This window comes from Lachnellula hyalina (genome assembly GCF_007821495.1).
Source record: "Lachnellula hyalina strain CBS 185.66 chromosome Unknown contig00138, whole genome shotgun sequence".
Classification (NCBI taxonomy): domain Eukaryota; kingdom Fungi; phylum Ascomycota; class Leotiomycetes; order Helotiales; family Lachnaceae; genus Lachnellula; species Lachnellula hyalina.
In genome coordinates, this window is record NW_022157252.1 from 23,740 (window position 1) to 45,286 (window position 21,547).

Consider the following 21,547-nt stretch of genomic DNA (forward strand, 5'->3'; position numbering starts at 1 on the left):
CTGTATCTACTAAATGGTGCCTCAAGTACGCATCGACTTGCTCGATTCCCTCTGTGCTTTTTTACTGCCCAATCACTTGGTGGTACGACTAGTCTTCGGACCAGGTAAAATGCTCTGACAGAAAAACAAGTGATGTGGCTTGACGGACAGTCCAATGTTGCAAAGATGATCGCTATGGTGTACTCTGCTGCTGGGGTGCCTCTTCGGCCACCGAGTGAGGAAGCGCACTCTTGAACGAATGGCACAGTAATAACGCTCAAGTAAGTAATGGCAAGTCCGACATGGAAACACAAAGTCGAGCACGCGGTTGTTTTATTTTTGAGAATAGTAATCTCAGGCATCAATTATATAGTACACAGAAAGGAGTTCTTCCTCGATCAAGTGATTGCTAAAGTTTTAAATCGTACGAATCGTGCAAATTTAGGGGGGTGGATCCCGTGATCATCACACGTGATGTCTTATCCTGTGACAAAAAGTGGGGGTTGACACTACTGTAGTTGTTTGCGGGCTTCAACTTTCTAGCAGATTATACACAATCAGATATTTGTCTCACTCGGCTCGGGTATATCTTTTTCCCGCTTGCGTAGCTATCATATGCGCACCGCCACAATGTATAAACTTGCAGTACCAATCATATGAGTCAGAAACGGCACAGGAAGAATGTCTATTGGTCACATCAGTCGCCCATCAAAATCACTCATAACGAGTCTTACCTTGTCGGTTACGGTTTGTGTAAGGAGAACGACCAAGAGTATAATGATTTGAAGGGGATTATATAAGGCTCGAATCTCTTGGTTATCCTATCTCAACCACATTCCCAGAATTCAAACATAATCTTGTTTGTGTATCCTTCACGGCTTGCATAATTTATCGGAGTCCGAGATTTCTGAGATTAATGCCAGTACTCAATAACACATCTTCAGACCAACACACAACAATGGACACTAAAATTTATTCCATGCCAAAAGGGATGCATGCTATTCCAGGGCACCTGCTTGACCTGCGCTCCGACTCCGAAGTCGACCATGATCTCCTCCACCCCAAGCCCGTCACCGACGAAAAGAACGTCTGGTTTTTCTGGCACAGCGGATTCCAAAACATGCATCCCTACACCCAACGCAACATACGCGCCTGGCATAGAAGGTTCTCCCCCCAAGGATGGGTAATACGCGTGATGGACAGACTACCATCCTCGCCCCTCAACGTTGCCAATTTCCTCGATATCGCCGATCCGGGCACCTTTCCCCGTGCCTTTGTCGACGGCACTATTGGTGGCGATTACGCCCCTCAGCATAATTCCGATCTCGTCAGATGGCCGCTCCTTCTCAAGTATGGAGGCGTGTACGCTGATGTAGGCTTGATGCAACTCGGCGACTTGGATCGTATGTGGAGTGAGACGGTTGGGAATCCCGATTCCCCGTTCGATGTCCTTTCTTATAACATGGGTGGTGTTGATGAGCGCAGTCTGACGAATTACTTCCTCGCTTCTGGTCGCGACAATCCGCTTTTCGCACGGTGCCACAAGCTTTTCTTGGAACTGTGGGCGGCTGATGACGGGAAGGCAAGTACGGAGGGGATGCATAGTAGCCCGTTGCTGCGAGGTGTTCCGTTGTTAGGCCAGACGCTGAGTTTCGAGGAGAACGGCAAGAAGTATGGCCCAGAGGAGGCTAGCCGAATGTTGTCGGACTATATCACTCAAGGCCAAGTCATGTCAATGGTCATGGGATTGATTGACGCGGAAGGTGGCTGGGATGGACCTAGGTATTGCGCTGAGAGGGTTTATGCCATCGAGTATATGGTTGGCTCGCAACTTATCAATGAGATGACCGCGTGGGACGGCACGAAGGCATTTCGTCTGATGTCTCTATCGCTTGCCAAGGATGGGGAGGCAGAGAGCTCTGAGCAGGAAGAGGCAAGAAAGATCGTCGAGGCGTGTCTCCAGAAGAGCTTCGGGTTCAAGTTGGCCCACGGCATAATTCTCAGAATGCTGGGAGCGACGCTTGGCTCGTTGTGGAGGAAGCATGATGGTTCTGATAATGTGCAGGGAACCTACGCGCATTGGCTGAGACACGGTACAATGTATTGGAATCAGGATGGAATCCCACCCCGTATGGATTTCCAAGTGGTTGAGCCTTTCAAAAGAGGGCCTCTGTTGAGAGAGAAATGAATAGAAGATTATTGGATTGACCTTAGATGCAGAAATCGATGGCAAACTGTGATGATATCCTGCCAAGGCTTCATCGAATTGTTCTGGTCTTGCACACTGATCTTTTTTCCCGCAGCCATCGGTGACAGAAGGTATGGTGATATGGCTTTGATTATCTCTCTCGTGGGTCAAAAATAGATTGCATTGACTAATTCATCCCTAATTTTTACCGCAGCAAGTCTTGAACTTCTTTTTACTACCACAATGGCAGGGGTCATTCCTCCCAATCTTCTTCCCACCCAACCCACCTGATGTGCTACCAGAAATACCAGCACCTCCGCCGCCATTCAACAGCAACCCAATTTCAGGAATCAATCTCTGGACAGATGTACCCATCCGGTGGATCGTAATTCCATTCCCTTCAGCAACATTAACATCCCCGCCCTTCTCTATAAAGTACCTTAGCGCATCCACCGTCTTCTTCTTCCCCTTCGCACTATAATCACTTGCCATGATAATATCATGCCCAGCAACACAGCCATAGCGATTCCGATGGTTAATAGCTACACCAGCCTCTACCATAATATCCGCAAACTCACGATCCCAATACGGCTTAGTGGAAATGGCATACATGAAGGTTGTGGTACCGCTCAGATCCGTAGAATCGACGGGTACTTTTGCCTCGAGCGCGAGATAGCGTGTTGTCTCAAGGTAACGCAGCCGGTTGTACGGGTCGAGGTGAGTGAGCTGGAGCAGGAAGTTGAAGAGGGGGACTTTGGTGGGGCCGTAGTGGATGTCGGCAAGTGATTGGCGTGTCTTCTCAATGCCATCGACGCTGGATCTCTCTTCGAAATCGGCGCGCACGCTTGATGTGGGTCCACGCACGATGTGGGAGTAGTCGTCTAGGTCTGCTTCAGTCCAGACTTCGGAGGTGCAGAAGGTGCGCAGCCTTTGTGCCTCGGCGCCGGAGAGAACATGTGTACCACCGGGCAGATTGGCCATGGTGAGATTTGATACAATGTAGTCTGCCTCTTAAATTCCAGGTAGAGGCTTTCGTGAGTTCCAAAGCCGCCGTTTCTGAGATGGCGGTGTGGGTTGAGAACTGCGGTTTTAAAACGCACAGACCTCCTCGGTTGAGATTTTAGGGGGTTTCAATCTATTCACCTATCTTTAGTTTACAGCGGGTTTGTGGTCCAGTACCAATTAAGATATTATTTTATACTAAACTCAACACGAACGAGTGGTCGTGTATGGTGCAAATTGTATCTTATCTCTAATGTGATAAGTTGTCTTCTGCCTACAGCTGGGTTTGCAGCAGAACTTGCAGCTTTATTGCCTTTAGAGGTACTGGCCGCAGAAATGTGTTACTGCGCTGCGTTACAGGGTTAAAAGGGGGCTCGCTTAGGCTCCTATTCCTACAGTATTCCATAGCGATCGTTGCCCAGGCAACACGCTAAATGAATAGACGCATAGGCCATACAGTGAACTCAACGACGCGTCTAACAGCGACAATCTTCAACAAACGCTTTTGCTTCCCCAGCCATTACTCTTTTCCCCGGAAGCCCAAATATGGGTAAAGGAACCCGCGGATTTAACTCTCAGCGAGTCACAGCTGGTCGCGTTGAGAAGCCTCGCCAAAAAACGGAGAAACAGAAGTACCACCGCGAACAAAAGGCGGCGCGCCGCGAGCTCCCATCATGGTACTACCGCATCCTCGGCATCGAATACACCAAGAACAGAGACGCCCGACCTGCCGACTTTGACCAAGATCTATCTGAGCTGGAAGAAGCGTCGCCGCCGAAAGAGGAGCGTGAGTGTATTTGTGGCGACCCGGTGGATAGCGAATGTCCATGCTGGGATTCCGAAAAAGACGAGGATTCATTTTCGGAGAAGTCCTACGAGGGTTCTGATGCCGATTGCTACTACGAAATAAAAGAACAGCGTGAGGACCGGAAGTGAGACCTGCAGCAGCGTCGACAGGCATCCGAGAAGGCCAGGCAAATGCGAATCGCATCTGAGAAGGAGAGAGAAGAGGAGGTGGACGCCGCGTATGAAAGTTTCAAGACAGCCAAGAAGAAGAACGGTGCGATTACAATTAACGTCGTGGATAAGCCATTCAGTTTATACTCTTTGGGCCATACCAACAAATTCTACTCAGACCTCGATGACAACAGTCCTAAAAATGCCCCGCGGAAAACAATAAAATTCTATCACAAACGTGACGAAGAAGACGACAACGACAGCGCCTCACGACAACTGCAGAAAGAAAATGGTTCAGAAGACAAGCCGGTATACGGCGACGCAAACTTTGGTACTGGTCGATGCAAATTCGGTCCTTTCCGCCTCCCCACACGCGCAAGTCGGAAAGCTGTGGAAATCAAGGACTCGAACGGCACATGCTACTTATCAATGAAGTTCTTTGGAGATGACTATATAAAGATGCGCGTCTCCGCGGGGGTGGGTTTCAACAATAGCGCTACTACTCCTCCCACGCCGCAGTTCTTTGACTTCGGCGGGATCTGGGATGGCTCGGACAGCGCGATAAAAGAGAAGAAGATAGAAGAGGAGAGGATTAAAAATGCTCCGCCGTCGCCTCAAGAGACGTTTTTTGATACAAGTCACCCGATAGGCCAGTTGTATCTTAAGTGGTATTGAAAGAACTAGTGGTGTATTTGATCGTAAAGTGTATTATATTGTATATAATAGTGGTCATTCTCCACCGCGTGAGTGAAAACTATGGCCGCCTAATATCAAGTACGCCTTGCAAATTATACACAGAGTTAACATTTTTATCTCCCCTCTCTACCCAGGTATGCTTGCCAGCAAGCACCTCATATATATCCTGCGGATCTCCAGAACTATAGACTGCAAGTTCAATACTCGTAGCTTATGTGAAGAACTATCGTAAGGTGTAATATCTGTTCCTGTTCGTTCATTACCTTTCAATAGTCCCAACCCAAATATCAACTTCGACCGTATCATATGCTGTTATCGGCACAACTAAACGCTTCTCCAACCTGCTTATTCTTATATTGGTCGATAATCTCGTTGATAACAGCACTGAAAAGGGGGTTCGCTGGTTAGTCTTGCCGTCCAATTGTATTCATTTGAGTGAGTATTGTCAGAATGCAGAAAAACTCACTAAGTCCCGACAACAAGTGTGAAGAGTCCAGCACCGAACATCCCAGCATGCAACACCCACGCAGTCTTCTGTTTCCACGTGCCCCGTCGGTATCCAGGATGCATATGGAACCAGAAGAGCGCCGGGAGACAAACACCCAAGGGAGCGAACCCCAGAGCCCCAATCAGCGCCACGAGGGAGTTGAAGAACGGAACCGCTTCAGCCAGAAGCCACGAAATGAGCCCGAGGCCATACGTGCAGCCGAACCACGCGAACCAGTGGGTCCTGGTGTTTCCTTCCAGATGCACGGTGTTGCGCAGGATTCGCACGAATAGCGTTTTGGCGGCGATGTGGATCGTGATGACTGCGCCGGCTACGAGACCCGGAATTGCGAGCGCGTAGGAGATGATTTTTATGGTCGGGCCGCCGCTGCCTAGGGCGGGACTCGCGATCCATTTACCGCAGTAGGCGAACATGGTTAGGCCCAGGGAGAAGTAGGCGGCATTGATAAAGCCCATACTAACGTAAACACTTCGAAAGTAGTGTTGAGGCTTCTTAAACTCTGAGATGACGGGCAGGAATGCCGGGGTGTTGGCTGAGGAAGAGAAGATCGCGAGTGCGGCAGACCATGCGGCGGCGAATGTGGTGCCCGCAGGAGGGAGCGCTTTGAAGCCCAGGTCGTAGGGGCCGGTCTGGGGAGCGGCAGCTGGACGTTCGCGTTGGGTGACGGCGATGACGACTGTGAGGATGGCGGCGACGATGGAAGCAAATCCTACCCAGGCTATCCAGCTAAGGTCCTTCAGCTTTGGAATACTTGCGGCGGAAGCAATGATGAAGTAGGCAATGGCACCGAAAGCGACAGTGCACATGGCGTGGCTGGAAACTGCATTGAGCGCGATGGTGAATGCCAATTTTGTGACTCCTCCACATACACTGAAAAGTATGTTAGAATGACATGATTATATGGATAGGTATCAAGGGAGTGCTCTTACACCCAAGTAAAAATAAAGGTAAACTCAGCATAGTTCCTTGTTGCAGCTACCCACTTCAGGTTTCCGCCACTCCAGTCACGAGCCACGATACTAGTCCAATCTTGTCAGTAGAGGACTCTGGGACGACAGAAGTACACTTACCTTGCGCCATCAGCGCAACTGTGGATTGAGCGATGTGCCAATTTGTATTGTCCGAAGAGGTATGCTCCATCTGTAATAGTAATTGAATTTAGCAGCGGATCAATGAAACCAGAAAGACACTGGCAGATTGAAACCCACATGTATTGAGCAAACCCCAGAAGAGGATAAAAAGGCAGCCAACCACACCTCCCAAAGTATGCATCGCGGAAGGAATTGAGAGTACGCCGACACCAATTGTCATCTGGATTTGGGTGTTAGGAAGCACGCCCAACGTTCACGACACGCATTGAACTTACTTTCGCAAATATGACAGCAGCTATGTGAGGTAGGGTCAGCAACAGCAGTGAAAAAAATGGATGTTAAAAGACCCACCGTACGGCCAACTCAACGTTCGAAAGTTTGCTCCACCCTCCTCAGAAAAAACATCTTTCTCGGTTTGCGAGTGTGACTGTTGGAGTTCCTTGGTTCCTTCGGGCGTCTTGGACATACTACTTTCCCTGGAGGATTCATTAATATCGACTAGAATCTTCACTCCATCCTCCAATTCAGGCCTTGGCGACGGCCTGTTGGTTTCCCTAGTAGCGGGTATCATCGTGAAGATTCGGCGCTAATTTGGATGTAATGGGTGTTTCCGTGACGAGGGAGGATTGGGGGAGCGTATGAACGTATTGAAAGAGAACGAGAGATATTTTGAACAAAATCAGGACGCAGGATTGACTTTGTGTGTCGAAATCTCTCGGACTCAAACTAGCTGTACTGGCATCTGGGCTCTCGTTTGGGTCCCATGTGATCATTGATGTAAATGATAAACGTCATATGGATATTATCATTGAATACACGACCGGCTGGCTGTCCGCCTCAATGTTGGTGTTATTAAGAACGCTACTAGGGGTCCGGGGGGAGGCTAGTCTGCCTTAGGTCCCGAGTTTCCAAGAGCCTCGCCAACGAATTGACATGCTAACAGAATTAAGAACTCCAGGAAGGCTAGATTGGGGGAATGACGATGTCAGTTAACTTTACTACCGCAACTGAGGTTAAGATGAAGTGTTCGGGCCATGGACTGGATGATTAGGATAATCACTTTTCGAGTCACATGAACAGCCTATTGCTCATTTGGAACATCCATTACATTTCGTTGCTTGGATCATAAAACACAAAAGAGAAGGCATAGTGACATAGAGACTTAACAGTCGAAAACGCGAATGTATGAAGTGAATGAAATACCATGAACCAGTTGAGTGTAAACGTCTGGCAGGTGTCAAAGCGGAGCTATCCGTTGTTTGGATGGAGGCTAAACATCGAGGCTCAGCAAAACACCTGCCTACCCCAACATCTTGTTCAGTCCAAAGACAACACACCGATCAGTACCCAGTAGTCGAGCTTCTTCCAATCCGTCAGCTGAAAACCAGACCCTCAAAAGAATACATCACTCCGGAGTTGATAAAAACACACGTGCACTGCGTAAGCCAACACCCCAACCCCTACTACAATACAAAAAACCCTGAAACCAAGTTCAACACAAAGAAACTTTCGAAAGGTCACTCACTAGTCTCAAACAAGCCGCAGATATTGTCGGTACAAGTGAGCAGAACGGTGTTGATGTCGAAGTTGGGGCTGGAATGCACAAGTAATGGCCGCGAAGTTAGGGCCGATTTCAACTTAGTACGAATAAAAGCGTCAGGATAGCAATAAGTGCCGGTACTATGATTGGCGCTAAGCCTTGAGCATGTAGGTAGGATAGGATACACCTGACGTGCATGTGCTGGGGTGTAGAAAGTGATGATATGCAGAATCCAGCTGGGGGGAAGGCTTGTAAAACTCCACTCAGAGAGCAGTGGCCCACGAACGCCCGGGCAACAATATTTGTTGAACGGACACTGGGATATCCAACTTGGGAGAACTTTGGGCTGGACACAGGTGACGGGAGGCGGCTTAAATGAGGCTTGGAAGTTGTTCGCAGATTTATTGCCGGCGGTCCTTGTCATGATATCTATGTCTTCGATGTTCTAACATCCATCGTCCTCCTGGAACGCCTTTAATACAACTATCGTAACCATCTATTCCTAAAGGGTGCGTTGAAGCACGCCTTAACCTCCATTTTCATACAACGGCCTTCTCCATACCGGTTGCCTCGTCCGCAAGTATAGTAACACCATTCCTCTTCTTCAAGACGTTCTCAATGAATGCTTCACCAGCCTTATACGAACTCCTCACCAAGGGCCCGCTTGCACAATATAAGAAGCCTAGGTCTAGGGCGCGTTGCCGCCATAATTCGAATGTTTCGGGGGTAACGTATTCCTCGACTTTCATGTGTCGCTTCGTAGGTCGCATGTATTGACCGAAAGTCACTACATCGACATCAACTGCTCGGAGATCTATTTCGGGTTAGCAAGTAAATATCGAGTTCTGTGCATTTAACATACCTTTCAATGTCTGCCATAGTTCATCCTCCTGCTCACCCAATCCGAGCATAATACTCGTCTTAGTGATCAATCCAGGAGTTGCCTTCTTCGCCGCATCCAGCACTGTCAAACTCTGCCTATACTTCGCCCTCCTATCCCTCACATACGGCGTCAAGCCCTCGGTCGTCTCCATATTATGTGCATAAACATCCAAGCCACTCTTCGCCACCATATTAACCATTTCCAAATTTCCTTCAAAATCCCCCGTCAACGCCTCCACCAGCATATCGGGTTTCTTCTGCTTGATCTTCATGATGGTCTCCGTCCAATGTCTTGCGCCACCATCGGGCAAATCATCTCTGTCCACAGCCGTCAACACCACATAACCGAGACCCCAGCGCGCCAGTGCCTCGGCGGTATGTTCCGGCTCATGAGCATCCAGCGGTGCGGGAGCTCTGTTCGTCTTGACGCTGCAGAATCTGCATCCTCGCGTACACGTATCGCCCATGAGCATGATGGTCGCCGTCGCAGCGCTCGCATCGCTCCCTCCCCAGCAATCCGAGATATTCGGACACCTTGCTTCTTCACACACGGTATGTAGATTCAGACCGCGCAGGTCCTTCTTGATCTTCTTGTAGTTCGAGTTGTCCGGAATTGGAGTCTTTAACCACGACGGCAACCGCGTAATCTGTTTCTGCTTCCCAGCGGGCCCAACCATTGCAGTGCGTAATTCGAGCGCATCTTCGGGAGTAAGCGCTTCGTCCTTCACGCCAACAAATTCGGTGAAGGATGGGACGGTATTGAGCTTGTCTTTGAAGTAGGTAGGGCGTCTTTTTGTGACTGGCTCGGGAGGTGAAGCTTCGATGGTGGCGAAACTTCGAGAGGATGTTGAGGATGTTGAAGATGCGGAGAGGAAGGAGCGGGATGCTTGCCGTAATGGCGGTGCATTCAAGCACCGGAATCTCGTAGCCACTGCGGCCATCTTGGATGCTATTCTTGGTTCAATGGTGTTGAATGAGGATATAGATATTTACACATCTTGTCTTGCCAAGCTTCAAAGCCGCCGAAAAACGGATGGCCGCTCCAACCCGCGTTTTGCCGCGTCCACGTGACTAGAACTAAAGCCCAAACAATTCGCTGTGATTTCCAAGCACATCTTCTGTCTCTCTTCATTTGCAAGTCTCCAATGTCATCGTGTAAGTATCGCGACCAACAAAATTCTGTTACAGTGTGTAGATAATCTCAAGAAGTCTTTGAATACCCAGTTCTTTGCTTAGACTGCCTCAGACGTGGCTTGAACAACGTCCTGCAGCTGGTCTTTTTGCAGGCCCTAGTATGGGCTCAATGAAGCTGCGAGGTGTCTAGAATATAGGATACGCAATACGTGTTTTGTGATTTTGCAGAACTTCATGTTGTTTACTCCGCGCAGCCTGAAGCCCATTGCAAAAGCTAGATTTTCTATTGCCCAGGCGGTGTTCAAGCGGGTATCAAAGAAATCTTGGTTGGATGGCATCTACAGAATAGGTCTCACGATCAGGAGTCACGTTATGGGCTCCATGTCGAAGCCAAGTGCCATCTTCTCGGGCAATTGCTCACACAAGCTTTTATGCTGTATTGCTCCTTATAAACAATGGGAACATTTGTGTCAAGCTAAAACTCATATTTGGTCCCAGAAAAACATCTAGTATATTCTCATCATCACATCCCACAGTATATATCCATCCAAATTCTACACAAACTGCTAACTCACAATCAAGCCTCAGAAAGGCAAACCTCCCAGCCGTGTAGCAAATTGTTTACATTGATTTTGTTACACACATAACCTGGATGACGATATAAGGGGAACATGTACTCTCTACTCCGTAGTCCAATTCACGCATCAGAGCACTTATTCGGCTTATGCTTGTCCCATCAAACTACACCAGTTATAGATATGATAACATATACAGCTTCTCTAGTTTTGAAGTCCCCTGTCCCGGTCAGTTGTGAATACGCTATGAAGTTGACCAGCCACTTAACTGATATGGACCCTTGGGGTGTGAATAGGTAAGACCAGAACAATTGCGGTGGCCATTGAATCACGGTTTCAAAACCGGAAGCAGAGCATGTGATTTCGTATTTTCTACAAATACACCCCCAGAGGTATTTCAACACCGTCCTTTTTGGAAAACATACAATAAAGCAGAACAGAGCACCCTTTGAAAACAACTCGGTATGGAATTCCCAGCTGCGCGACTCGCTATCGAGCTACTATTCTCCTTTTAGTCTTTTAGACGCGCATGATTCTCCAAGAACTGGGAAATAGCGTTGAGGACGACATTTGAACTGTGGTTGATAGAACTACGAAGAAGAAAAAATGCTACCTCCTAGCGATGCCTAGAGGTAGAGTACACCATTCATCTTGAATGCCAAAGTTGACTTAAGGAAAGAAATTTGAGACAGAATATACTGAGAGTCATTCGTTGGTACCAACATTTAGGGTGTAGAGGGAGGTGCTATAATTACAATTAGTAGGTTATAAAATATAATAGTAACTTGCAGGTAAATATTTATCTAGGTAGGTCTTATAATAGCTGAAATAGGCTCAGTCTACGCCTACGTAATGAGCATTGATGCATGATTTCAATGATGTTCAATTTATTAATTCTTGATTGATTTTGGAATTTGATAATATTCTCGAAAATAACGATTCCCTACTCAGGAAGGAGTGTCGTTTTTCGGGGTAAGGATCTTGAATTGACTGCTGTTCTACAGTGGGAAGTACGCTGTGTATATAGGGCCTTCAGCTTAATAAGCCTATAGGCAACCGCTGTAGCCTGGCAGGCTACAGCGTTACTGCTAGTGTGTATCCACTTCTAGGCTACAACAAGGAGCCATGTGCACCGGTTTCTGTGGTGGAAATCTTGAGACCGCCGCATGGTCGCATCGGCTGCTGCATCTGGAGAGCCGTGCGCGTGTACAGTAGCCCACCCACCCCACTGGACGCCCAATCCGTTACTAAAAGAGCACCCTAGCCGGCCCCCTATAGGGCACTGTTAGAATACGAACGATTGAGTATGCGATGGAATAAGGCTTGAAGCTAGCGTAAGAAGTTAAAGTCATTTATTATGATTGATGTATAGAGAAAAGACAATATAACCGGAAAACCGATGACCAGTTTTATGAGCAGTTATGCTTATATAAGCAGCTAATTACAACAGGCACAGGGATACAACTAGCCTGACCGTTATTGGCAGGTACTTAATAAGATGAGGATTTCTGGCACTGTACTATAACCTCCACCATAATCCAGCCATCTCCTGCTGTTCGTTTTATACCTACTTACCACAGTATCTTCACGACATATTTGTTATTGTTTTTAAGAAGCATCTGCCTGTTGCGGTCCACATTCGTAGTCGAAGATGGCCTTCGCCCAAGGCGATGGTGGTTTACTTCAGATGAATCAGAGCAGCTTCGATTTCAATCTACCATTCGAGCAGCTGTTCTTCTCCATCATACCCTCTGCACTGTTCATAGTATCCTCCGTATGGCGCACTATCTTTCAGGCACGGAAACCCGCTATCGTCAACGCGCCCGTCTTCCAGCTCATTAAATTGGTACAAATTCCTGCCCTCTATCGTTCAATTCAGGTGGGATGTAATGTGATGTTAATTGTTGTTCCACTCCATAGGGTACTATTATGACATATGTCGGAGTCGAGCTCGCACTCCTCATCCTGGTCGCGCTTGGGTCGTTCCATTCAAACGGAATTTTCGTGGCTTCCTCAGTTCTCAAATTTGTGACGGCCATACTGATGATAACGTTAAGCATGGTAGACCATAGTAGAAGCCCAAGACCTTCTGTGCTTCTGAGTAGCTATCTTTTTGTGACCCTTATACTGGATGTCGCCCAAGTGCGAACGCTCTTCTTACTGGCCGGTGGCAAACCCGAGCGCACTTACAGTAGCCTTTTCAGTGCTTCGGTGGCTTTGAAAGTCGCAATGCTGCTGTTAGAAGCTAAGCCGAAATCTAAATGGGTATGTTGGGACGAGAAAAGTCACAGCCCTGAGGAAACAAGTAGCATCTTCTCTCTCGGCGTTTTTTTCTGGCTCAACAAACTGTTTTTAAGAGGCTACAAGAAGATGCTTACGCTGGATGACCTGTATCCACTCGATACCACTTTGAAAAGCAAAGTTCTCCACGAGAAGTTCTCCAAGAATATGGACTACTCGAAATTGAAAGGGGATAAGTTTGGGCTCTTGAAAGTACTGATAAAAACGTTGAAAGCCCCTCTCTTGCTTCCAGTCCCGGCACGTCTGGCGCAACTGGGATTCGCAATTTGTCAACCATTCCTGATCGAAAAGCTACTGGACCATCTCAGAAATCCGGAGGCTTCCGCCAATGTTGGTTATGGTTTGATTGGGGCAAGCATATTGATCTACGGCGGCATAGCCCTCTCCACGGCTCTCTGCATGTAAATTGAACCCCGACACTCTAAAGCACCTAGACACTGATAATTATACGCTGACAAGGTACCCCCATCATCGAATGCGTGCTATGACAAGATCGATACTCGTCACCGAAACATTCATCAAAGCCACCGAGGCTCGCATGGGAGCTGAGGATCACAACGCTGCCCTCACTCTAATGAGCACCGACATCGAGCGAATCAAGTTAGGGTTCAGAATGATACACAACGTATGGGCGGGATTTATTCAGGTTGCTCTGGCCGGATGGATGTTATATATTCGAGTGGATCTTGTATTTCTGGTGCCAATTGGAATCGTTACCGTTTGTTTCGCTCTCTTGGGTATCCTTATCAATTTCACGGGGGATTCGCAAAGGTCCTGGATGGCCGGAGTTCAGAAGCGTGTCGGACTAACAGCCACAGTCATCGCTAGTATGAAGAACTTGAAGATTTCAGGCCTTTCTTCCACCATCGGCGAGTATGTGCAACAGCTCCGCGTGGAAGAGCTTGCATCCGGAGCTCGATTTCGAAAGATACTCCTTCTGGCAGCGGTCTTTGGTTACACTCCAATGTTGATGAGCCCACCGCTGACTCTTGCCTTCACAAATGCGACATTGGATACCACGAAGGTATTCACGAGTCTCTCGTTCCTAAGCCTTTTGACAAACCCATTGTCACAGATCTTCCAGTCCGTGCCTGAGATTGTTTCTGGTCTGGCTTGTGTAGGCCGAATTCAGGCATTCTTGGAGTGTGAAAGTCGCGAAGACTTTCGTCGTTTCTTGGCCGATCAAAAGAACACCTCAGATGATCCCAAAGCGAACATGGAAGTTTCTTCTGGACCGACACTAGACTCGGCCGGTTCTGCTATTATCATTGAAAGCGGCAGCTTTGGGTACGAGGCAGACAAGATGGCATTAAACGACATCAACATCCGAATCACGAAGTCTGAGCTTACTATGGTTGTAGGACCAGTTGGGTCAGGGAAGTCTACTCTCTGCAAAGCTTTACTTGGAGAGATACCGTTCAGCGAAGGAAGTGTCTGTCTAAGCAACAATATCCCTCGAGTTGGATTTTGCGATCAAATTGCTTTTCTCTGGAACGGAACGATCAAGGAAAACATTATAGGATTCTCTCCTCTCGACGAGAACAGATACATCGAGGTCATAAAGGCCACATCCTTGGAGTTTGACTTCGCTGTGCTTCCGTTAGGCGACGAGACCAACGTCGGATCCGATGGAACAACATTATCCGGTGGCCAGAAGCAGCGCGTTTCTCTTGCGCGCGCTCTATATCTGCAGTCTGATCTACTTGTGTTAGATGATATCTTCAGCGGCTTGGATGCGGATACCGAACAACAAGTTTTTACGCAAGTCTTTGGGAAAGACGGCCTTCTCAAAAGGAGACGCTGTACCACTGTGCTTTGTACCCATAGCGTCAAGTATCTGCCTAAATCAGATCATGTCATAGCTCTTAAAAACGGCAGTATAGTCGAGCAGGGTAGCTTCGATAACCTTATAGCTGGACAAGGCTACGTACAGGGATTGGGACTGAATGCCTCACTGGGCAGCGATGATATATCGAAGGAAACTACATCGACAGCGGTGGAGACAAGCAAGAAGGAACCGCATCTGGAACTTCCTCAAGCGACAATGCCTATTCCGGCTGTCCATGCAAGAGATACAGATCAATTGCGTCCTGTTGCGGATACGACGGTATATCGACACTACCTCAGAAGTATGGGGTGGATGCTGGCCGCTTGCTGTATATTTTCGGCTGCTCTCTGGGGGTTCTTTACGAATTTCCCAACAGTTTGTAAGTCAACTTCAAGTCACGAAAACAGTCAGCAACTTGATAGACATGACGGAAACTTGGAGGCAATCTCGACTCTACCTGAACGCCAGCTAACATTTTCTTCTCGTAGGGGTCACATTTTGGACTGACGACATCTCCACGGGACATCCTGTCCACTCTAACGCATATTATGCTGGTATCTATGCAGTGTTTCAAATCTGTGCCATGATTTCGCTACTTCTCCTTGGCATCTTACTCTTCGTAGTCTCTATTAAACGAACAGGTGCCAATCTTCACCAGGATATCTTGCGAACATTGATCCGGGCTCCTTTGGACTTCTTTGCTAAGACAGATACTGGTGTGATCACGAACCTCTTCTCACAGGATCTGAACTTGATTGACACAGAACTGCCAGAGGCAGTACTGAACACTCTATTTTGTGTAAGTCCTCAATTGGGAGTCGAGCTTCGTAGAATTGCCACTGATAAGCAACTTTTACAGCTATCACTAGCTATCGGGCAAGCTGCTGTAATGCTTACATCGTCTCCGTACTTGGCTATCAGCTACCCGATTCTTGCCGCCGTACTGTACCTTATAGGAAAGTTCTACCTTCAGACATCCAAACAGCTGAGGCTGCTGGATCTCGAGGCCAAGAGCCCCTTGTAGTAAGTCTATCACTGCTTGTTGAAATACTTCACACCATTTCGTGTGCCGCCGGGAGCCTTGCTGACTTATATCCCTCTAGCACTCATTTTCTTGACACTTTTAGGGGAATTGTCACTCTCAGGGCCTTCGGTAAGTTTTTAAAGAAATTATTCTTAATATCGTGACTCGAATCAGGTTGAGTAAGCTGGAGTTGCAGGCGTTGTGTGGGTACCTTTGAATGGCGTTCACCGCTAACACAAGGAGCAAATAGGTTTTATTTCAGAAGACATTTCAAAGAACGCTGATCTACTAGACACGAGTCAGAGACCTGCATATCTCCTGGTCATGATTCAGGAGTGGTTGAATCTTGCTCTCGACCTGGTGGTCATGGTGATAGCCGCGGTCCTGACAACACTTGCCGTCAGCCTTCACTCTAGCGCTGGCTTCGCGGGCGCTTCCTTAGTCACCCTTATGGGATTTGGAGAGAGCCTGTCAGGCATTGTTATCTACTATACCAGGCTAGAAACTTCCATTGGGGCGGTAGCTAGACTGAAGACCTTCAACGAGACTGTCAAGCCTGAAGACAGAGAGGATGAACAAATCTTCCCTCCTGAGTCATGGCCTCACAGCGGTGCGTTGGAGTTTAAGGGTGTTTCCGCGAGCTACAGGTGAGTCCTAAATATACTACCCTTATCACGCAAGAGAAATGCTGAGATGTTGATCAAGCAGTATGGAAAACAACGACGACCACACATCCAGTCTAGCCCTCCGCGACATTCATCTCAGCATTGCGCCAGGCGAGAAAATTGCTATCTGCGGTCGGACCGGAAGTGGGAAGTCAAGCCTTATCGCCCTGCTTCTCAAACTCCTCGATCCTGTCCCTGACACCGCAGGCAACATAATAATAGACAACATACCACTCCACAGGGTTGACAGATCTACACTGCGTCAACATATCATCGCGGTGCCCCAGGAATCCGTATTCTTACCCGACGGTACCACCTTCAAAACTAACCTGGACCCGTCTGGCGTATCAACTCAAAGGGAATGCCAAGCTGTACTCGAATCTGTTGCACTTTGGAATTTTGTTCAAGAGAGAGGCGGTATAGATGCAGGTATGAGTGTAGGAACGCTCAGCGCTGGGCAACGACAACTTTTGTCGCTTGGAAGAGCAGTACTGAGGCGACGTATCCGGACGGAGAAGCTGGGTGCAGAGGGCCAGAGTCTAGAAGGCGGGATCCTGTTGCTCGACGAGGTGAATTCAAGTGTTGACGTTGACACGGAACGCCTCATAAGCGAGACCATCAGGACCGAGTTCAAGGCTTACACTGTCATTGCCGTAAGCCACCGGCTGGATATGGTCATGGACTTTGATCGAGTTGTTGTGATGGATGAAGGGGAAGTAGTCGAGGTTGGGAATCCACTGGTACTGGCTGATACAGCGGGAACCAAGTTCGCAAATTTGGTGACGGCTGGGAGAAAGTAGTGACGAGAAGTTGTTGATAGAACACGAAATTGAAAGGGCGGCACTTCTTTCACTTCTAACCATGTATTATCCCTTCCAGTATGGTCCAATTCCGATGAGTTGGGCTAATCATCTTCAGCTCGATCGGAGCGGAGGTGATCCGGCTCTATATATCGACACCATTCATGTTATAATTATAGTCGTTAATTGGCTGTACATGTAATTGGGAGTGCGAGCTTACTAGCGAAGAACCGGTCGGCAATAGGTAGCTTTTGTAATAAGCACATTGTCGAGGCCGTCGTCGGTTGAGCTCGAAGAATGTAATTTGTAGTATTATGAGGTTGTCATAAGACATACAACTTTCTAATCTTGCCATGTAATATAAAGAACCTCTTGCTGCTCCTCCTGCTTTAGTATATACCTGTGTCCGAATAGAGCTCTCCCCACTCCATCAGTTTACTGGGGTGCAAAGACTTTATATTCATGTTCTAATGCCAGGCTTGGTCGCCTTCATATTCAAGGTATGCTCAGAAACGCCAAGCTTGCAAATTCCAATCGTCTACAATTACAGTGTATGTTCGTCCTTCTCCCATATGCGCAACGAACCAGAACACCAAGATTTATTCCATCCAATGAACCAACAGAAAGAAACCCTAACTATTCAAACCGCCATAACGCTCTTGCCGCCATCGTCAGTGAGTCTCGATCTCACCCTGATCTTCAGAAACCCCGCGCCCAATCTCTGGAGCGCATCCGCGCCAGTCTTCCCAGCACCTTCATCAACTCCAATAACCGCACTGGGGGAGAACAGCAGCGCTTCACCGACTCGCAGCTTGATGATCTCGCGGAATACTTTCGTCGCTATACTGATCTGCTGTTCGCCACCCTCGGTGTCGTCAGTGCGGAGAAGTAGCTTTGAGGCTGCGCCAGCCAGGTGGCCTTCTAGCGTCTTGAGCCATTCTGGAGAGGTAAAGCGGTGTACGATGGTTACGGATGAGAGGTCGAGCAGAGCGGGGGAGATGGTCGGTTCTTGGGTGGAGATTATTATGCGGGCGCCGAGGTGGCGTTGGAGGCGGATGGTGGCAAGCAGGGTTTCGGTGAGGGTTGAAGCTTCGGAGGAGGCGTTCATGTACTGGATTTCATGTCTTGTTAGTGGGCTTTTCATAGGGTATGTTTTGGAAGGGGGATGGGGCTGGCTGACTTACTTTATGGGCCTCGTCGAGAGCGATGACTCGGCCGACGGATGTGCTTTTCTCGAGAAATATGCTGAGGCAGATGTTAAACAGTGCGCATGCTCCTTCTGGCGTAACACATGGACATGAGAGATCGACAATTGTGAGAGTACCGGCCTGCATATGTTAGTTGTGGTAGTGAGAGTTTAGTTATGGGGTAACATACTTTAGGGGTCCAATCATTACCCGTAGGGGGTCTCAATTTTCCCTTTCCCTTTAAATGCGGGGCGAATGTCTGTTCTTTTGGCATGAAACTCTCCAAAGTATCAAGACGTTGCTGTAAAGGTCTGAGCTGGTCGGGTGACAGATTGGCAGCATCCACGTGTTTCTTGAAAAGGACATAGTCAAATTTGCTACCTGTCTTTTGTTGCTCTTCTCGCAGAACTCGAAGGATCCGGTATATAGTGTGTACATACAAGGGTATGGGGCCGTTACTTGAAGTCACTGCCATCAAGTCAAGCATTCTCTTCGTGTTGAGATCGCTTTGATTGATTCGAAGGGGTTCAATCGTGATGTTTTTGAACTGAGAATACGCCAACTAGGAGATTTGTTAGTAGATGAAGGTATGCTGGGGTGTAGTTTGACTGACCTTTATGGTAGCAATATTGGTTGGGGCACAGAGTACTCGAACCTTGACTCCCTTATTCGATGACAGAAACGCTGCCTCGCAAGGTGAGCCTCCATCATCGGATATGAACGTGTCATAATGGAAAACAAGCCCGGTAAGAGGATGGGGTAGATGATTTGCTACGGCTGGGAACATCGAGTTCTCCAACAAGCAGGACAAAGTATGGCTTTTGCCAGATCCCTGGGAGCCACAGATGAATGTGCTAGACGGACTGGCGATGTTGAAGAAAAGTCGTGGGTCAGCGTTCATGGCATCGACTTCGACATCAGTGGTCTCTTCAAAGCCACGAGCGACCCCAGCCAGCAGACCGTACTGCGCAAATGGGTTCTCGGTTTCGTTCGCCAGACGCCTACTCACGTGTTCAAGGACCGGCATGGTGAAAATCGGCGCCGTGATAGCATCCCCAAGCTCTTGCTTCCCTTCCGTCCTGGTGAGAAGCCCCATATGCTCTTCGAAGGCTTTCTCTTCCTCCATCTCCTTCGTCATCGGGGTCCCGGTAGGCGTTAGTGGGAAGATGTTCGTGGAAGCAGTAGAAGATGGGATATCAGAGAAAAGGAAGGAAGGCTTGTTGTTCGCAATCTGCAGTTCCGATACTTTGTTCTCGATATTTGAGACTTGGTTGAAGGGGAGAAGTGGATTAAAGAGTGAGGGACTGGGGTCTGGAAGTGTAGGCTTTGGCCTGCTTGTCCTCATCTTGAGGGGCATATTTAAACAACTAACAAATCTTTGCTTCTGTTGATAGTAAAGAAAACAAAATGGAATCAAAATGCTTTTGTAGTTTTCCGTGTCCTTCCAGTAAAAGGTTTTTATTCAATTAGATGCTGTCGCCTTTCCATTCTGCCTGCGACTATCCGTCACTAAATCAATCTGAGACAACCAAAACGTAGATCTGCTTTATGACATACAATGCAAATACAAATATGTATGGAATGGAACAGATCACGGGTGTAGTGACTAGGCGTAAGATGCGTGATGTCATCTTGAAGACGTCTTTTTTTTTTTTGAGTTCGTTTGCATCAAATCGGAAATTGTCCACATGAAAAGGCGCTAGTATAGGTACTACCTGTGGTTTCTAGGCTGTGTGATACAGTAGCAATGCTTGTATCTTCAGTATAAATGCTTAAATCGACTATGGTTCTACAGTGAGAAGTACGCTGGATATATAGGCCTTTCAGGTTCTGCATAGCCCCTTATTTTTGTCACTAATATCTAGACTTCCAGGCTGTCGTCACCCACTTCTAGTTTAAACTTTCAGGCTGTCGTCACCACTTAAAGGGGTTCGCTGTTTGCATCAAATCGGAAATGGTTCACATGAAAAGGGGCTAGTCCATAATGGGTACATTACCCCACGTGAACATGACTTTATAACTCTACCCCGTAGACTCTTCCAGTCCTCTATTGTCTACTCAAGTCACTTTCCGGTAGTATTCCAAAAGCGAGTGAAACGATTGAGGTCGAGTTGTGCGGTGGACAAAGACCAGTAGCATCACCAGGTTCCCGTTATTTGCGGGTGAGCTCATCCCGTCTGCGTTTAGCTCAGCACGGGACAATCACGACCCCACCCACTGAATTCGTCAACGACAGTTCACTTCCTGCTTTCACCTACATTCAGCAAACCCTCGAAATTGCACACATCAAGTACATACCATGGTTTTCTATTTCGTAGATGGCAGCTTTTCAAAAAGAAGCATCTTCCGGTTGCGCCGACCTGCAATGAAAGATATGCCTGCTGCCATTTTTAAACTTTTGTTCGTTCTACTGCACCTTTCCACGGCATTTGAAAGCTTTCCTTGGTTGTCTTTGAGGGTTGAAAATCCAAACATGCCATTTAAGATCTATTTGATGCTCAATACAGGTAGGTGAAATGTGGCAAATTATAGGTTAATGTTTTGTGCCAGTTTTCACCGATCTAAGTAAGTCATATTTGCCTTCCTAAACAATTTGAAGGCCATGCCAGAATTCAGTGCGAGCTCTACTATATCGCTGCATAATCTCTTCATTTTGTAAAGGTGATAGGATAACTTGGGTTTAGGGGGAACTGTTGTGATTGGGATGACTATCAACTGCTGCAGTTTGTTTATCAGAAGCTATCTGGTAGAAGGACAGGTGAAGTGTAATTTCTTCCTAATTATCACTAAATTGCAGCTTCCATGGTCTTGGATTGTGCCTGCAGTTGAAAGTCTCATCCAGAAGGAAAGTTTGTCTTGCCTTGAAGTCAACAAAGGTAGGCTCGATAAAGGGACGCACCTTCTAGCATTGCTTCTCTCCAGATGATCAATCGCGCTGCAAATCATTTATAACTTCTACAATGCGTGTTTAAATCAGGTCTCTCAATTCACTTCACTTTTCGTCCGCTTCGCAAGATCTATCTGCATTTCCAAGTCGCTAAAGCTACGATACCTCGCACAAAAATGTTCTCATTCAAAAAATTCAGTGGTGGTAGTTTTGACTACTACTCTAATGAAGACGACGACGACAACAACAACAACAACCATAACAACAACCCTTCGAGACACGAAACCCTCGAATCCCGTGCTA

At 47.6% G+C, this 21,547-nt stretch overlaps 6 protein-coding genes across 6 annotated transcripts; 2 read left to right on the plus strand and 4 right to left on the minus strand.

The window, feature by feature from the left end:
• Positions 1–937: 937 nt before the first annotated feature.
• On the plus strand, positions 938–2,167 carry FCK3_0 (putative glycosyl transferase; the record flags this gene model as incomplete). Its single annotated transcript, XM_031151782.1, has 1 exon — positions 938–2,167. The coding sequence occupies one exon, from the start codon at positions 938–940 to the stop codon at positions 2,165–2,167; it is 1,230 nt and encodes a 409-aa protein (XP_031003056.1).
• A 198-nt stretch (positions 2,168–2,365) lies between these two features.
• On the minus strand, positions 2,366–3,148 carry secA (Protein translocase subunit; the record flags this gene model as incomplete). The annotated part of the gene is made up of 1 exon (XM_031151783.1): positions 2,366–3,148. One exon carries the CDS (start codon positions 3,146–3,148, stop codon positions 2,366–2,368), a length of 783 nt encoding a protein of 260 aa, XP_031003067.1.
• Positions 3,149–5,124: 1,976 nt separating this feature from the next.
• Positions 5,125–6,992, minus strand: mtr_7 (N amino acid transport system protein; the record flags this gene model as incomplete). The annotated part of the gene is made up of 6 exons (XM_031151784.1): positions 5,125–5,206; positions 5,289–6,200; positions 6,260–6,359; positions 6,401–6,470; positions 6,697–6,716; positions 6,773–6,992. The coding sequence occupies 6 exons, from the start codon at positions 6,990–6,992 to the stop codon at positions 5,125–5,127; spliced, it is 1,404 nt and encodes a 467-aa protein (XP_031003044.1).
• Positions 6,993–8,500: 1,508 nt separating this feature from the next.
• LHYA1_G006852 (Lipoyl synthase, mitochondrial) lies at positions 8,501–9,784 on the minus strand (the record flags this gene model as incomplete). The annotated part of the gene is made up of 2 exons (XM_031151785.1): positions 8,501–8,775; positions 8,824–9,784. The coding sequence occupies 2 exons, from the start codon at positions 9,782–9,784 to the stop codon at positions 8,501–8,503; spliced, it is 1,236 nt and encodes a 411-aa protein (XP_031003046.1).
• A 2,419-nt stretch (positions 9,785–12,203) lies between these two features.
• FUM19_1 (ABC transporter) lies at positions 12,204–17,170 on the plus strand (the record flags this gene model as incomplete). The annotated part of the gene is made up of 8 exons (XM_031151786.1): positions 12,204–12,431; positions 12,473–13,254; positions 13,313–15,060; positions 15,170–15,480; positions 15,541–15,704; positions 15,785–15,834; positions 15,956–16,352; positions 16,414–17,170. The coding sequence occupies 8 exons, from the start codon at positions 12,204–12,206 to the stop codon at positions 17,168–17,170; spliced, it is 4,437 nt and encodes a 1,478-aa protein (XP_031003045.1).
• Positions 17,171–17,810: 640 nt separating this feature from the next.
• On the minus strand, positions 17,811–19,714 carry LHYA1_G006854 (uncharacterized protein; the record flags this gene model as incomplete). The annotated part of the gene is made up of 4 exons (XM_031151787.1): positions 17,811–18,281; positions 18,355–18,498; positions 18,548–18,919; positions 18,971–19,714. 4 exons carry the CDS (start codon positions 19,712–19,714, stop codon positions 17,811–17,813), a joined length of 1,731 nt encoding a protein of 576 aa, XP_031003048.1.
• Positions 19,715–21,547: the final 1,833 nt, after the last annotated feature.